The following is a 17,069-nucleotide window of genomic DNA, read 5'->3' on the forward strand; positions in this document are numbered from 1 at the left end:
CCAGAACCTTAGTCTCATCAGTAGATGTACTCTCTGACTGAATTAAGCATCCATAGACTTTCTTACATTAACCTCATTTTAACCTAGTTTTCTTTTTCCTTCCTGTACGGGAATATATCTTAGATATCCAAGCCCAATTACATTTTGCATGAAGCTTGTTTCTCAAAAACAGAAAGCTACAAAGGAAAAATATTTTATAAAAGCCTCAAAGTCTGGAAAGAAGTCAATCTGGGAACCTAAGCTTCTTTGACATGCAAGACAGATGTTGAATAGAGCCATTAGGAGTTGCTTTCTCATAGGGTTGGAAAATGGGAAGAAAAGAGTATTCAGCTAAAATCATATGTTTTATTTTAAAATATCTTTGAGATGCTTAAAGAATCTCCCATTTAGCTTGGATTTAAAGGCGTTTTCTTTTACCTTCTAAATAATTTCATTTCTTAGGAAATTATCTTGATCTAAATGCAATTGAATTGAACTTCCCCAAAGTTTCCAGTTAACATGGAAACAATTGTAGTTGAGTCATGAGTAGTGCCCAGAAAGCAAAGAAAAGCTTCCAATTTTGTCCATTCCTGTTATTTAAATTCTGGCCAAAATTATCCTGTATTGTGGCCAGCCATGATGATAAACACTGGCCCAATTAAGCAACTTTGAGTGAAATTGGTAGAGCATTGAAGTCATTTTAAAATTTTCAGGGTTGCTATTTTCTTTTAGGAGGAAATTATTTTACATTTGTGAAGATTAAATTTAACTCTCCCCTGATTGTGAAAATTAAATTAACTCCCCTGCCCATTTTTAGATTTAATCACCAAAATTGTAAACACCCTATTTAAAGTTGAGTGGGGAGATCTGCCCATTTTTAGATCTAATCACCAGAAGTGTAAACATCCCACTTAATCATTAAGTGGGGAGGTCTGTGACCTACGTGTGCAATAGTGGGTGATGAATCAGAATCAAACTGACTACCCCATGGGCTGTCCTAAGCAAAGCTTCACCTGTGATTGGTAGGCTTAAATTAGGGGAAGGCACAGGAAGTGACAGGAAAGAAAGTGTATTTAAAACGTAGTTACAACTTCCTGATTGGAGTTCTACTTGTAGTTGAACTTCCTGTGAAAGGGGGTTCTTCATTCTTTGAAGTGGAGATTGAAGAAGAATCTCCTGACTGAACCTGAGACCTATATTTTGTTGAGACTTCATAAATCTCTTCCTTTGGACTGACATGTGGTGACTGAAAAAAAAAACAGACTCCTTTCCTGGATTTTCTGAAGAGGCTAGCCTCAGGAGAGATTTACCTTTTGAGAGAGAATTCCCCAGGTCCTTGGCTTTGCCGAGGCCTCTTAGGCTAAGGACTAACTCTCCCTGCCTTGGTTGAGTCAGGAGCCAGGAGTAAATTACCTAGTGCTCAGGCTAGATATCTTACCCTACCCCCCCCCTCTGATTTCCTACTTCATTCTTTCTATATTTTATAAATAAATTATAAATAAATCTCTTTGGAATAAATTAAATTCCTGGAGGCACTATTTTACTATGTCACTATGAATTGTAAGAGAAATCAGGAAAATAGAAATAGAAATTTCAGGAATAATTATATTGATAGGAGGAATTGCAATTCAAATGAGGCAAATCAAAAGTCACACCCAAACATCTGTAGTCAGTGCAGGAATCCCCCTCAGTGGAGATAAATTTAACACCTCTAAGGCCCCTTATAGCTCTCAATCTATGGCCCTATCGATATTGTTTCCTTATGAGATTTCCTACCTCTTTTTCCAGTCCTAATCATGCTTATATTGCTACTAGCCTAATTTTATCCATAGATTGTCATGTTATTTTTCTTTGTCAAAAAACTTCAGTGATTTGTGAACTTTAAAAACTACTCCACGCTACTTAGACTGTACTTTAGGGGAAGATAAAATTGTAATCTCCTGATTGAACAATGAAGGTACTTAGTTCTCACCTTATAGTGAAGCTAGAACTTTAAGCTAAGTCTATTTTTAGACCTTAATTCAAAAAGGTGTTAAGTAACTGTAAAGGTTAAATTAATCACAAAAAGGTCAAGTAACTAACAAAAAGTGAACTTAACAAAGAAGTGTTAAGTAACTCTAAAGATATAATCAAATCAAAGAAGGTGAGAACTAAAAGTATGGGCAGTCCTTTCCACAAAAATACCATGTTAATAAAGTTGTTTTGTGGATTCTTGTAAGAAACCTACAACCTCTCCATATCTTGCCTTTCCAACTGTTTCAATAATTCTTTTATTTCCTTCCTTAGTATCTTCACTAAATTAGTATTCTTTTTATCCTTCTCACCCTGTTTAGCAGTTAATTCTTTTATTACCTTCCTTAATGTTTCCATTAAATCACTGTTCTCTTTCTCCTTTTCCTTATGTTCCTCAAAAGCATAAACTGCCACTCTTTTCAATTCCTTGAGGTCCATATTAGGCCAGTTTTGACAGCTAGTCATAAAATAATTTTTAACTACCTTACAACTATTTTTCACAAATTGTATTCTGATTTGTCTAATATCTCTTTCCCTAGAAAGATGCAACTCTATATACCTATCTCCTAGAACAATAAGGCTATCCATAAACTGAAAGGGGTTTTCATTATCTTCCTGCTTTAGATTTTTTAATTTAGTCCATGTACCAGGCCTATCAGAACAAGCCCTCATTACTTTTAATAATGCTTTTCTAGCCTGGCATAGTTGTAAGTAATCTTGCTCTGAATTTGAGTCCCATTTAGGATCTTCAGTTGGCCTATGAGTTGTTCCCTCTCCCTGGGCCTGATTAATAAGAGAAAGAGTCTTATTTCTTTCCCTTTCTGTTAGCAAGGCCTGGAGCAAATCTTCCACATCAATCCATATGAGATAATATGTGCAGAAAATGCTTTTAACCTTATTTATGACCAGAATGGGTGCACTTTTAAAAGAAAGAATTTTTTCTTTGAATCTCTTAATGTCTTGCAGAGAGAAAGGTATATGATGTCTAATGTCTATTAAGTCTCCACATCTATTATAAGTAGGAACATCTCTGAGAGGGAATAGGACTTTATTCAAGTCATCTGTAAAAACTGCTATTTGGCCTGTTTTTTGGATTTCACTGGGGTGGGTTGTATTGAGGCTAGTAGGGGAAGGGGGAGTGGGTAAATGGAGAGGGAGGGGTTGGTCAGGGAGTGAGGAGGCAGGGCAAAAAATTGGGGGTGCCAGTGAAGGCAGAATGGAAAGGAGGGGGTGAGTCTGAGGGTGGGGAGAAGAGGAACTGGGGTAGAGCTGGGGGTTGGGAGGAAAGGAGTACATATAGTAGGATGGATCAGGTTGAGAGGAGGAGTTATAATAAGGTGGGTGGGGTTGGTCAGGGGAAGGAGGGTAGGGAAAAGGATGGCCAAGAGAATATGATAGGGATGGTTCACATAGGGATAGGGAAAATAGGTGGGGACTGGGTAGTGATAAGGAGGAAGCTCTAGAGAGTCTGGGTAGTAGGATTGAGAGTTATTTGGTGAAGGAGGATAGAGAGGTAGATTGGGAGGAAAAGAGATGGAAGGAGTGGGAAATGAGTGAGGTCTGGTTTGGGTTAGAATGAGGAGAGACTCCCTCACAGACCAGGTGGGATGATAGGATGTGTTTCTTGCTAGATCTAATCAAGGGTTCAGGAGGAAGAACTGAAGGAGTTAAGCCAGAATGGTCTGGTTCCAAAGAAAGAATGGTTTCCTCATTAGAGGGGATGGTTAATTTCTCAACATAATATGCCCACAAGAGCCAGTATTTATAATCTTTGGAATCTTTGTTTTTAATGGCTATCTTCAAATATTTTAATTTCTTGAAAATAAAGGATCTGTATTTTGGCCAGGTATAGGACTTGTCCATCCAGGCTTTGCAAAGTTTTTTATCTTCCTTTATTGTCATCCAATTCTCCTTGGGAAAATTAGGATCATCCCAAGAGTTTAAAAGTGTATGCCAAGGTGAATCTGGAGGAATTTTTCCTGACTTCCCTTGATTTGTTGCAATATTTCCAATAGGATCTAGTCTTTTAGTCTTAATATGCTTATTGTAGCTAGTCTGAGTATTTCTGAATGGTTGATTTATACAATGAAAGGTTCCTAAAACATGAAAAATGGAGATACAAATTTCTTCAGTGTTATTGTGGAAGGTAATGAGAGAAGGGTTAAATAATAAGCTAATGTAAGGCACTAAGGAATTCTTGCCTAGCAATAGTACCAATAATGAATAGGTCTTTATTATAATTATTGTTGTTATTAATAATTAATAATAAACAACAATCATAAATATAAATATCAATTATTAATAATAATTATTAATCATTAATAATAGTTACCAGTTACTAATGATAATCCTAGAAAATTAATAATTATTGTTATTGAGTGTATTATTAATACCACTATGTTCTAAAGTTATTTTTAATATTGCACTTAATGAATTTGATTTAATTCTGGCTATGTTCAATTTTATAAATTTGGTTTTAATTTAATCCAATATTATTAATATTTAACTTTTATTTAAATGTATTCAATTTAATGTTATTATTTTAGATTACTAGTAGTAGTAGTAGTGCTTTAAATTGCCTGCAGTTTTTGTTTTTTAATTTTTATTTCTCACTAGCAGGTAGCACTACAATTGTATGTAGAGGGTAAGACACTAGAGGGTAAGAATTACCTAACAATTAGAGAGAGAGAGAGAGAGAGAGAGAGAGAGAGAGAGAGAGAGAGAGAGAGAGAGAGAGAGAGAGAGAGAGAGAGAGAGAGAGAGATAAAGAACAGGGAGGAATGGTGTGACTTTAGATAAGCTCTAGAAGTAGCAGTCAGTCTTTAAGGAATGTTCAAGGGGGAAAGGGAGAAAAAAATTAAAAAGAAAAAAATGCTTACTTGTAAAAGTTCAGTCCTTTCCTCTTCCCCAGAGGTAAAGTCAGTGATCATGTGTTTTCAGAGTTGGAGGCACTGGGTCTTAGGGATGCTCAGGATCTCCCTTCTCTAGGTCTGGCTCCCAACCAATTGAGCTAGCCAGCTATCCCTACATGGGATTAGGGGTTCAGAGTGTAGCAAAGGCATCCCCAACATGTCAGTCTCCCCACTCCAACCCCTCATGGTTACATGATTCCTATTCTCTCTCTCCCCTTTTCCCTCCCCCCTCCCAGAGCTGACAAGAAATTCCACTGGGCTACATGTGTGTTATCACTTGGTACCTATTTCCATATTATTCATTTTTGTAATAGAGTAATCTTTTAAAACCAAAACTCCAAATCATATACCCATATAAACATGGTAAATCATATGTTGTCTTCTGTGTTTCTACTACTACAGTTCTTTCTTTCCATATAGATAGTGTTCTTTCTCATAAATCCCTTGGGATTATCTTGGATCATTGCATTGCTATTAGTAGCAAAGTCGATTAGATTTGATCATCTCACAATGTTTTAGTGTCTGTGTACAATGTTCTACTGGTTCTGCTCATTTCACTCTACATCAGTTCATGGAGGTAAAAAATAGAGAAATTGACTGAGAGAATGGCCAGGAGGCAGGTGCAGGTAAAGTCAGCCTCCCTCTAGAAAAGGGGTCCTGGTTTTTTATACATTAAAATAACAGAGATTATGTATGTGACCAGGAATGCGAGGTTGAGAAGGGTTAGGTGACATTCCCATGTAAGGTGCCTTGGTGTCTTGGATAGAAGCACAGGTATCCTTGATCATAAAAGAGGGTGAATTGCATATCTCACAGAATGTCAAGCATTTTATATTAGTGCAACAATTTATTTCTATACTTCTTCAAAGTTCATAAAGCACTTTCATCACTATCTTTTGAGATTGGTAGGGCAAATACAATTTGATCCCTATATTATAGAAATAAAATTATTATGCCAATAGCATCCTTCTCCTAGGATTATTGTGAGGATCAAGTGAGATAATATTTGTAAAGTGCCTGTCACATAGAAAGTGCAATACAAATGTTCATTATGATTATCCTGTGCCAGGCACATAGTAATAGTTGCTGAGACAGGTAGGTAGTTCATTGAATAGAGCTCTGGGCCTAGTATCAAGAAGATCCAAATTCAAAACCAACCTGAGATACTAGTGTATGACCCTGAACAAGTCACTTACCTGATGTCTTCCTAAGTTTCCTCAACTATAAAATGGCAATCTCATATAATTTACCCACGGCCCTATTGCTTTAAAGTGGAAGAGTTGGGATTATAGCCAAATATATACAAATTCAATCAATATTTATTAAGTACCAACTATGTATATTTTTTAGATAAGGAAACCTTAGCTAAGAAATTAAGTAACTTTCCTGAATTACATAACTAAAATGTTGAAGACTCCCAGAATTATCTCTGAAAAAGTAGCATGATAAACCTGAAACTCAGGACAGAACTCTTGAACTCCCTCCTCTCTAAGAGCATTGCCCAAATATAACATAAAATTAAAAGTCAAGAATAATACAAAATGTAAAAGAAATACACAAAAATTCCCAAAAGAATATTTAAAAGCAGAATTTTCTAGATGGAAAAAAAAGTACAAAAGCTCAATAAAGAAAAGAAATTCTTAAAAATTAGAATTGGGTAAGTAGAAACTAGTGACTCCATGAGACATCAAGAAACAATAAAATTAAATTAAAAGAAAGAAAAAGAAGAATACAATTTGAAATATCTCATTGGAAAAACCACTGATATCAAAAATAGTTCCAGGAGAGGAAATTTAAGAATGACTGGTCTACCTGAAATCCATGAAGAGAGAGAGAGAGAGAAAGAGAGAGAGAGAGAGAGAGAGAGAGAGAGAGAGAGAGAGAGAGAGAGAGAGAGAGAGAGAGAATGAGAGAGATTAGATATTATCTTACAAGAAATTATCAAGGAAAATTGCTCTGATATCTTACATCCAGAAGGTAAAATAGAAATTGAAAGGAAAAGTCTCAGGATTATTATAGCCAAATTCTGGAGCTCACAGTAAAGGAGAAAATATTGTAAGGTTCCAGAAAGAAACATGTTGAATATCATGGAGCCACAATCAAGGATAATACAAGATTTAGCTGATTATGCTTTAGAAGATCAGAGGACTTGGAATAGACTCTTCTGGAGGTTACAAACATGTAGGATTACAACCAGGAATTACCTACCCAGCAAAACTAAGTGTAATCCTTCAGGGTGAAAAAATACATATTTCATGAAATAGAGGACTTTAAAGAATTCCTGATAAAAAGACCAGAACTAGATAAAAATTCTGATTTTAAAATCAAGAAATTTCTCAAGGGAAATCTAAAAAGAGAAACAGGAAATAGAAATCATAAGGGATTCAATAAGGCTAAACTTTTTACATTCCAATATGGAAAGATGTTACTTATAACTTTTAAAGACTTTATCATTGTTATGGCAATTAGGAAGATATATACCTAGCCAGATGATACTGATATGAGTTGACTATGATGTAATGACAACCAAAAAAAAAATAAAATTAATAGATAAGAAAGAGAAATTCAATGGAAGAAGGGGAAAGGGAGAGGTATAATGAAATAAAGTATTTCATAAAAGAAACATAAAGCACTTACAATGGAGGGGAAGCTGAGGAGTATGGATGACAATGCTTAAGCCTTACTCTCATTAGAATTGACTCAAAAGAGAATAACATACACACTCATTTGCATACAAAAATCTATCTTGTCCTATAGTGAAGTAGAAGGGAATGAGAATAATAGGAGCATGGAAGCTCTAAAATAGGCAGAGAGGATTGGGGGAGATGGTGAAGAGAAGCAAAATATTTTGAGAAGAAACAAGGTAAAAAGACAAAGAAAGAAGGATAAATGGGGAGAAGTAGGATGGAGGAAAATATATAGTAATCATAACTGTGAATGTGAATGGGATAAACTCATCCATAAAACAAATGGATAGCAGAGTAGGTCATATGATTTAAACATAAAGTGTGATATCTTAAACAAATTATAGGTGTATAGAATAATTTACCTATAAGATCTATGGATAAGGAAAGAATTTATGAACAACAGGATATAGAGAGCATTACAGGATGTAATAGAAATAATTTTATTACATTAAATTTAAAAATGTTTGCATGATATCACCAAGATTATAAGAAAAGCAGAAAACTAGGGGAAATTCTTTTAAAGCAAATTTCTTTAATAAAGATCTCATTTCTCAAATATAGAGAGAACTGAGTTAAATATAAAAATATGAGTCATTCTCCAATTGATAAATAATCAAATTATGTGAATAGGCAGTTCTCTGATGAAGAAATCAAAGCTATCTATAGTTATATGAAAAATGTTCAAAATCACTGTTAATTAGAGAAATGCAAATTAAATTACTTTGAGGCACCACCTCAACTTATCAGATTGGCTAATATGTAAGAAAAGGGGGAAGAAAACCAAATTTCTCAGTGAAAACCATGCAATTGGTATGTCTTCCCTTATTCCTAGAATGCAGAAGAGATCAGAATTTAGTCATATCTGCATGACCTAGGTTACTTCTTGACAGTCTCAAGTCCATAAGTTAACATTAAGTCCCAAAGTTAACACTTAAGCTGATGACATTCTACATGAAGGTTATTCCACTGAAGAACATAGGATGGTGTCAAGGCATCAAAAAGGAAAAACATTAATAGTTGTTTGTTTATTTGTTTTCAATTTTAGATACTTATTGCTTATCAGTATAGCAGATGGAATAGGTCTAACCTCATCAAAGGCTTAGTCCAAAAATTTCCCATTAGCATTACTACTAAAGAAAGCCACACAAATTCCAAGCATCATCTGTGGGGTTATAAGATCCAGTCTACTTTCTAGGGTATCAGAAACTTTTGTTTTGCTCTTCCTGTTATAGATATCAACACCTCCAGCTGCCAAGTATATATTCTCATCAATTTGGACATTAAGATCTCTTTTGGCTGCAAGACTGTTCAAAGGGTTGTTTTATTGTTTTGTTTTTTTCACAGCAGCCATGACCAGAGGGGGCTCCTCTTTTTTGCAGCATACAATTATTTGGAGTTCCAGTTAATTGGTATAAATTCTGAAGAAGAAGACCATCCCAAAACACCTGATACTTGGCTGTATATTTCACTATGTTGGTGAATCTCTCCTTTGCTTCCTGTCTGAGATAAGGCCATCTCTAGCTTTAAGGATTCTCAATCTTGTCTGATTCGTCAAGTGGAGTATCTGAATTTTCTTCTGCTGTTCAGTGTGTTTCTCTTTCTTTTCATAGTATTCCATTATCCTCAGTCTCTGTGTTTTTACAAGACAACTTTTCTCAATGTCAGACTCTTCTTCTTTCACATCTATTTCTTCAGCCTTTACATTTCCTTCCTGTTCAATGAAAATTGTCATGTTTTTGATATGCTTTTGGCCATCAGCATCACAGTGGACCATGGTGACAGTAGCAACTCCTACACAGAAATGATCCAAGGATGACAGAAAAGGAAGCAGCTGAGTGAAGACAATTTGAAGGAGTTACAATGAAAAATGCTCTCCATCTCCAAAGAAAGAACTGAGAGAGTCTGAAAACATATCAAAGCATACTTTTTAATTTTATTTTTCTGGGAGGTTTTTTTGGGGTGGAGGGCTCTGCAGTTTTTTTCACATATGATTAATATGGATTTTTTTTTGCATGACTGCAAATGTATAACCTATATCAAATTGCTTGCTTTCTCAATGAAATGGAAAAAGGGAAGGAAAAAATTTGGAACTTGAAAATTTAAAAAACAAATGTAAAAAATTGTTTTTACATGTAAAAAATAAAATATTGAGAAAAAATCATTAGAATCAGGTGAAGGAACTGTTTAAAACATGTTATATAAAGGAAGCCAGTCACTAAAATTTCCATTTCTAATGACTTTGTCAAGAATGGGTTGCATCCAGGACCCAACTGACTCAGGGGAGCAGATTGTTAAATTTTCAATGTAAGCATTTCTATATCTCAAAAGTCAGTAAAGCTGCATCTCAGGGCTTGATGTATTATTCTGTTGATTTTCTAGTCAACAATCTAGTCAAGTGATGGAGAAAATATAAATAATCCAAATTAACCTTAGAGGACCTAGATTTAAATCTAGCCTCAGATACTTCCTAGCTGGGTGATTCTGGGCAAAACACTTAAACTCAATTGGTTAGCCATTACCACTCTTCTGTTTTGGAAGCAGTACTTGAATCAATTCTAAAATAGAAGGTAAGGACTTAAAAAAATAATGAAAATTAACATCTTCCCCTCCTACCACCCCAGAGTGCTAGTTGTTAAGCATAAGTCAATATACTCTTGCCTAGGAGAAATAAAATTACTGTCTTTTAGTATTAGAAAGGTTTCTATATAATAGATGATTTGGACTTGTTTTTCATCCTAGAGAGCAGAACTAGGATTATAGCTGAAGGAGGGCAGATTTTGACTTAATGTAGGAGGAAATAGCCTAAGGCCATGATGAGGAACCTATAGCATACATGCCAAAGATGGCATGCAGGGACCTCTCTGTGGGCACATGTGTCATCACCCATCAGAGTTAGGTATTAGATAGGCAAAGGGACTCAGGTGGAGCTGCTCCCTTCCCTCTCTCTACCACTCCAACCTGCCCCTCTGCCCAGCAGCCCAATGGAAGTGCTTACTCCCTCCCCTGAGCAGAGTGCTCTATACAACTCCCCTCACTTTCTCCCTCCCCTATCTGGGGTAAGGGAGGGCACTCAGTCTCTAGCAGGGCAGAGCATGGCACACAGTCTGGGGGTGAGCAGGGCATGGCACATGGTCTCTAAAAGGTTTGCCATCACTGTCCTAAGTACTGGAGGAATCCTCAAGTTGAATGGGCTGTCTCAGAAGACAATGAGTCCCTTGTTACCACCAAAAGAGGTCTTCAAAAGCAGACAGGCTAAGCATTTTGTAGGGAGACTTTAAGGAGATTCCTCTTCAAATGAAGGTCAGGGAAGAGAGAACCTAAGACCTCTTCCAGTTCTGACTGTGATTAAGTATAAATCATGGGTTTGGAGACTGTAAGTAGGAGAGAGGATCAGTAGATCATTTAATTCATCCTGGACATTACTGCTAAACTATTACATTGCACTGCCATTCCTTAGGACAGCAAAGTCACTTATTTGCTTCTTGAATGATCACAATGGAGAATGATCACCATCATCACCATTAAGGAATATTACAGTATCAGAGCTATGGTAGGGTTATTTGAAATGAGTCAGACCCATCCTCTGCCTTTAATTCTTCACTCCAGAAATGTTTAAATTTCCCTTCCTGTTCAACTTTTCCCATAATTCAAAGATCGCTGCTAATGCTAAAGAGGATAGTAGATAAAGGTCAATATATTCAGCCCTGGCCTTCCCTGCTACATGCTATCTGGTTCACTGAGTGAGTGCCCCCTGAGCACTGCTCTCTGAATGCCATTTGCATTCTACATGGAGTAAATCAGTATCTGAACTGCATTGGTAGTTCTGCACATGCTCTGTGTGGCACTGTGAATCCTCACTCACCCATTGAGATTTCTGTTTGTTTAAAACAGCTTTCATGCTGCTGATGCAGAGTGACCTGCAGCATCTTTCCCAGCCTGTATCAAAGACAGATTGTCCCCCAAAAGATAGCACTGGGGATTTTTGGATGGTTCTCCCCACCTCCTCCTCCTACACACACACACACACACACACACACACACACACACACACACACACACACACACACACACACACACGCTAATATAGCTATCCAGTAAAGCCATTCAAAGAAACTCTCCCCATCCCTGTATTCCCTTAGCAGCCCATACCTGGCCCCTTCTATTTGCCTTGCCAACAACCTGAAGCTGTAACACGTTTAATTTTCCCATGGGAAGACTTGACCACAGCTATCAGTGACTGCTCTATGGGCTCAAACGTGTGCGATGGTGCAGTGCCGGGTTTTTCCACTCTAGAGCCCTGCAAGATGCTTTTTGTCCAGTCTGAATGGTAAGGCAGTCTGAGCCACACACGGCATCATGGATTTTAGCACCTCAGCTATGTTGGATCAGCAGAAAGGTAAGCTTGTTTTTTCTTCCTTTTTTTAGAAAACAAAGTCTATTGGTCCTCAGCATCTCGGATGAAGCTGGAAGGATTTATAGAAGGCTTTAGAATGCAAGTGCATGTGCACATTGGGTGCAGAGGAAAGGAAACATACGCAGTTAACATAGTAAGGAAGAGATGTATCCCAAACGGGAGTTGTTTGGTTTATTTTCCCTGACAATTATTCAAAGCTCATCATGGTCCGATTGTGCCGGACTGACAGCAGTTTGAAGAACAGGGATTTCAAGGTAGCTGCACCCTTCAGGTGGTGTTATTTTTATTACCATTAGAGTTTATTAATATGAAAAAGAGAAAGAAAGAAAGCAAAGAAAACGAGGGAAAGAAATACGACTAATCATGCATGGGTCATTGTGTATCCTCTGAAACAAAGGATTCAATGGATATTAATTTTTGGTTTCCTTTGGGAATCAATGGCTATCATCCAAATCTGTACTGTCAAAAGAAACTTTCCCCTAGGGGCTACATTAAATTGTTACACTGAGATTGTGATTTCTTTTACTATTATAGAGTAGATTCCACTTACACATAAAGAAGACATAATTCTATATGTAAAGGTTGTTGTAGAAAGGTAGATATTTATTATTATTCCTCTTGTTCATTTGATTATAGAATACATATGAGTGTGTGCATATATAAAAACATGGATAAGGGTTCAATATATATAATGCATGTAAACAGTTTAATATGATAATTTTATGAATCACATATTATACATTATAAATACATATTTATAAATTTAGTTTCTATATATTTTAGAATACTATTTATATTTAATATACAGTGTGTTATTTTTATATGTAGAAATATATAAACAATAGCATTTGTTTATTATACTCTTCTAATTCGAATATACCTTTTTTCTGTACATAGGGTAGAAAATGTCCATTCTATGAATGTAAAAATAATTCCCTCTTAATCAGATTGTTTTTTATGTCTGATCTCTAAGCTTTTTTTTTTTTATGGCTTATGGATATATGGATGTATTTCTAAGGTCCCAGGATTCTTTTGATCATTGAACTTTGCTTGATGAGGCAGCAAAGGGTCAGGAAAAAGACCAAACTTGTAAACAATCATTAAGAATACATAATACTTCTGGTGGGGGTTGGGGGAAGGTTCAAGGAAGAAGAGGAGGGATTTGATGACCCTACAAGCTCCTATGAGGTAGTAGCACCATAATACTTAATAAATGGCTTTTTCAGTATGAGATTCATATTTAAATTGAGAAATTCAACTATATTAATAAATGTTTTCTTCTCCCATGTTAACATTCATGCTCTTTTTCAGTGGGGTAGGTTTATGGGGTTTTGTGATTGCCTCCCATGCTTTTTACTCTGTGGGAGGTATCAATAGCAGAGATAAGAGGATCACATGATGTCAGCACTGGAAAGGACCTGAGGAAACTGAAACTGGGAGAAATAAACTGATAACATATAAAGAGCTTTGAAAACTTCAAAGCACATACTGAATATTAGATGAGACACATTGGGATATAGTAGATAGAGAGTAAGCTGTGGAATCAGGAAGACCAGAGTGGGAATCCTGCCATTCTCAGTCACTGAGAGACTACCACTAACCTCTCAATGCCCCCAGGCAACTCCTAGAGACTATAAGTTGCAAAGTGGCAATAGATCTGCCTTGGGAGAGGAAATTATCATACTAGGAGTTCCTTATACTAACAACATCATAAATCTGATCCCAAAAAGTCATTGTAATCGTAGTCATCATTGACATCATCAGAATGAACAACAGATCTTGCTTGATGATCCCAGCTTAGTAGCACTAATCAAATGTTAAGAACCCTTTTTGTTTTAGAAGCTTCTCCCATTGTCTCACAGTCCTGTGCAAGAACCATCCTTTTAGTATCCATTGTAGTAGACCACTCCCAGATACCCTAGCCTCTGGCTACAGTCTCTTTCCTAAGCCTGCTTACAACCTGTCTGTGTATGCTTGGTGTCCTGAGTTCCTCAAAAAGTATATAAGATCCCTGTTTTATAGTTTTTTGGAGAATCATCTCACGTGGTGATTCTCCCAGAGATACTGTTCCCAGAGTCCCAGAGCCCTTGACTCTCCCAGGTGCATGACTTCATGTGGTGGCTGAATATTGAACACGATCTCTTTCCTGATTAATGACTTGAGTTTTGTCTGACTGCTTTAGTGGTTCTGTGTTTTTCCAGGTTGACAAGACATAAATTAGTCAACAATAATCAACAACAGAGTGGTTATGAGGATAAAAAAATTTTTTTTTAGATTAGCATACTGTTTCTACTAAGAATGGCAGTATTGATTTTATTGTGGTTACAGAGCTGGTAGGTTTGAGAGGAAGGATGATATATACATGTGATGGCAGGCAAAATAATGTCTAGAGTTAAAGTGAAACATTACCAGGGCCTGCGAGATGTAATGAGCAAGGTGAGGCATTCACCAATCAGGATAGCAAAGGCATCAAGAGCTGGTAAATTGAAGCCTTGCAGAGCACCATCTTTCATCTTTAGGGAGCTGTAGAAGGGCATTATGCAAGGATGGAAAATTTCAGGTGACTCAACAACCCATGATGGTTATAATCAGGCTATATCATATTTCTAGTGATGGCTTATCCAAAAGAAGTATTATTCTAGAAGAGTGGTATTGCAAGTCAGTTCTGCATATCTGCCTCTTGATTCCTTCCCCTATCAAGTTCATCCTGAACATAGCCTCTATGAAGAACATATATAACTAGAAAAGATAGACCAATAGCAACAAAACCAAAATCTAACCGATGAATAGCTCAAGCATTGTGTTGATAGCCACAAAAATTATAGAAGACCTAAAGAAAATACGAAGTAGCATCTGGTGCATTGGTGTATCATGAGGATAAAATTTTTGATGGGCCAAAGTTATACACAAAATGTAATTATAATAGAGGCCAAAAGGGAAAGATGTCATGGGTACATAGCTGGGAACATTGCAGTTATAAGGAGATGCATCTAACATAATTTCCTTATCAACTGGAGCACCCCATTGCAGACAGTCACATCACTACCATTAGGATTGACACTCTTCTGAAACTAGCAGTCTGATTTGTTCTCAGTTTAAGAGAAGATCTAGTAGAACAAGAACTTTCTGGGATTCCACAGTAAAGGCAATCACAAAGGACTGTGTGTGCAGGAGAAATACCTTGGGATTTTTTTCTCTATACTCACTTTTTATGAATTTGTCTAGGTTAGCCTCTTCAAACTGATCTAAGGGAGATGTAATCTGTTTGGTATTTAAAAATCTTCACAATCTACCTTTGTAGACCTATTTTACATTGAAGTTTCTTCACACACTCACTCCTTAGGTTCAGCCAAATGACACGTCTACATGTTCCTCAGAATCAACATTCCATACCCCCTCTCCATGCCTTTTCACAGGCTGTTATCACCCCCAAATCCATTATGCACTTCCTCTTCCCTTCGTTCTTGGCATCCCTAATTTGCTTCAAAACTCACTTCAATTGTCTCCTTGATTCCTGGAATTACTACACCATCATGCCAAAATTACCTAATATTTATTTTGTATATGTTTATATGGATCCATATTTAGTCTCACAAGACTACAAACTTTTCTAAGAGAGGGACTGTTTATTTCATTTTTTGCCTCTGTATCCTCATTGTAACTTAGTGTGGCTGATGTGAGTAGAGCCCTGGATATAAAGTCAGGAAACCTGGATTCAAAACCTGCCTCAGACATGTACTGAAGTGCCCAGTGAATGGATCCCAAGGGTAAAACGATAACCAATAATGTAACACACAGGAGGGAGTTTATTAAATAAACTGCAGTTTGGGCTGGGCACTCAAAAAATGGCTCAAGCCCTGACTTCAGGATTTGAGGGTCTTTTTATACACTGGAGTGTGTGGGAACTTCTAGGGTTGTGGTCCTTATCAGCTCCTAGCACATTCCAGGGTGTGGTACCTGGTTCTTCAGTAATAGTTATGTGACTCTGGGAAAATTATTTAAACTTTGTTGTTGTCATTCAGTCATGTCCAACTCTTCATGACCCCATTCTTGGAAAAGATATTGGAACAGTTTGCCATTTCCCTTTCCACCTTATTTAACAGATGTGGCACTGAGGTATACAATGTTAAGTGACTTGCCTAAGGTCACACAGCTAGAAAGTATCTAGAACTAGATTTGAACTCTGGTCTTCCTGACTTCAGGCCTATAGTTTGCACTGCACCACCACCTAGCTGCCCTCAGTTTCCTCATCTATGAAAATGGAAATAATAAGAGCATCAACTTCCCAGGGTTGTTGTGAGAATCAAATGAGATAATAATTGCACTTCCTGACATGTATGCATTGCATTAATATTAGTTATTATTATTAATATTAACATATAAATTAGTTAATATACCAATGAAAATATTTTTATACTTTTATTGAGACTTTCACTGTTCCATGTACTTGATATTAATTGAAAATATCTTTTTACTTAACAGTGAAAGATTTAAGCAAGTAAACAGTAAGGAATGTCTGACTGCTTTGATTTACTCTATATACATCCTTAATTTGCATAATAAGACACATTAGGGAAAAACCATAACTCCTTCTCTGATATATCTTCCTTCATTTATATTTATATCTTTCTTCATCTCTAACTTTCTTTGGATTTCTGCTTTTGTTTCTCTTTTTATCTCCTTTTTGCCCCCACAGGGTTCTGTTTAGTGTTTATGTTTGGTTTTACTATATTAGACATCCTCATCCCAAGATCAACTGTGGCAGTGACTTTGAGGTATCTTCCTTTTTTCACTCTTTCACTTCTCCTTACAACATTCTTTTTCTTATCTCCTATGGCATCACTCCCATTTGAAATCCTTAGAATTTTTTGCTGTTGTATAATCCTCTTTAGAGAAAGGATGGGTTTTCTTCTTGTTTTTTGCTTGAGTGAAAGTGTCTTGACTTACAGTTTTCTATGCCTTCATCCAGCATAAGAATATATTTCATATCCCATTTGAGTTTTACTTTATCTTTAAGAGCAAATTTACAAGATTTTTCATGGTTCTTTTTATATTTCTTAAAAC

The 17,069-nt window shown here is 36.4% G+C and overlaps 1 protein-coding gene and 1 pseudogene across 3 annotated transcripts in view; one reads left to right on the forward strand and one right to left on the reverse strand.

Annotated features, from left to right (window-relative positions):
* Positions 1–8,690: 8,690 nt before the first annotated feature.
* Positions 8,691–9,365, reverse strand: LOC100031996 (V-type proton ATPase subunit E 1-like; annotated as a pseudogene).
* A 2,082-nt stretch (positions 9,366–11,447) lies between these two features.
* The window catches only part of ANKRD55 (ankyrin repeat domain 55), a 152,897-nt gene continuing 147,275 nt past the window's right edge, over positions 11,448–17,069 (forward strand). For 2 of the 3 annotated variants that reach the window (XM_056824893.1, XM_056824894.1), the window contains exon 1: positions 11,448–11,987. In XM_056824893.1, coding sequence (XP_056680871.1) covers positions 11,948–11,987 — 40 coding nt within the window. In that variant the 5' untranslated portion in view covers positions 11,448–11,947. The remainder of the gene's footprint in view (positions 11,988–17,069) is intronic. The other variant, XM_056824895.1, reaches the window with a different exon arrangement.

The sequence above is a fragment of the Monodelphis domestica genome, chromosome 3, assembly GCF_027887165.1.
Source record: "Monodelphis domestica isolate mMonDom1 chromosome 3, mMonDom1.pri, whole genome shotgun sequence".
Classification (NCBI taxonomy): Eukaryota; Metazoa; Chordata; class Mammalia; order Didelphimorphia; family Didelphidae; genus Monodelphis; species Monodelphis domestica.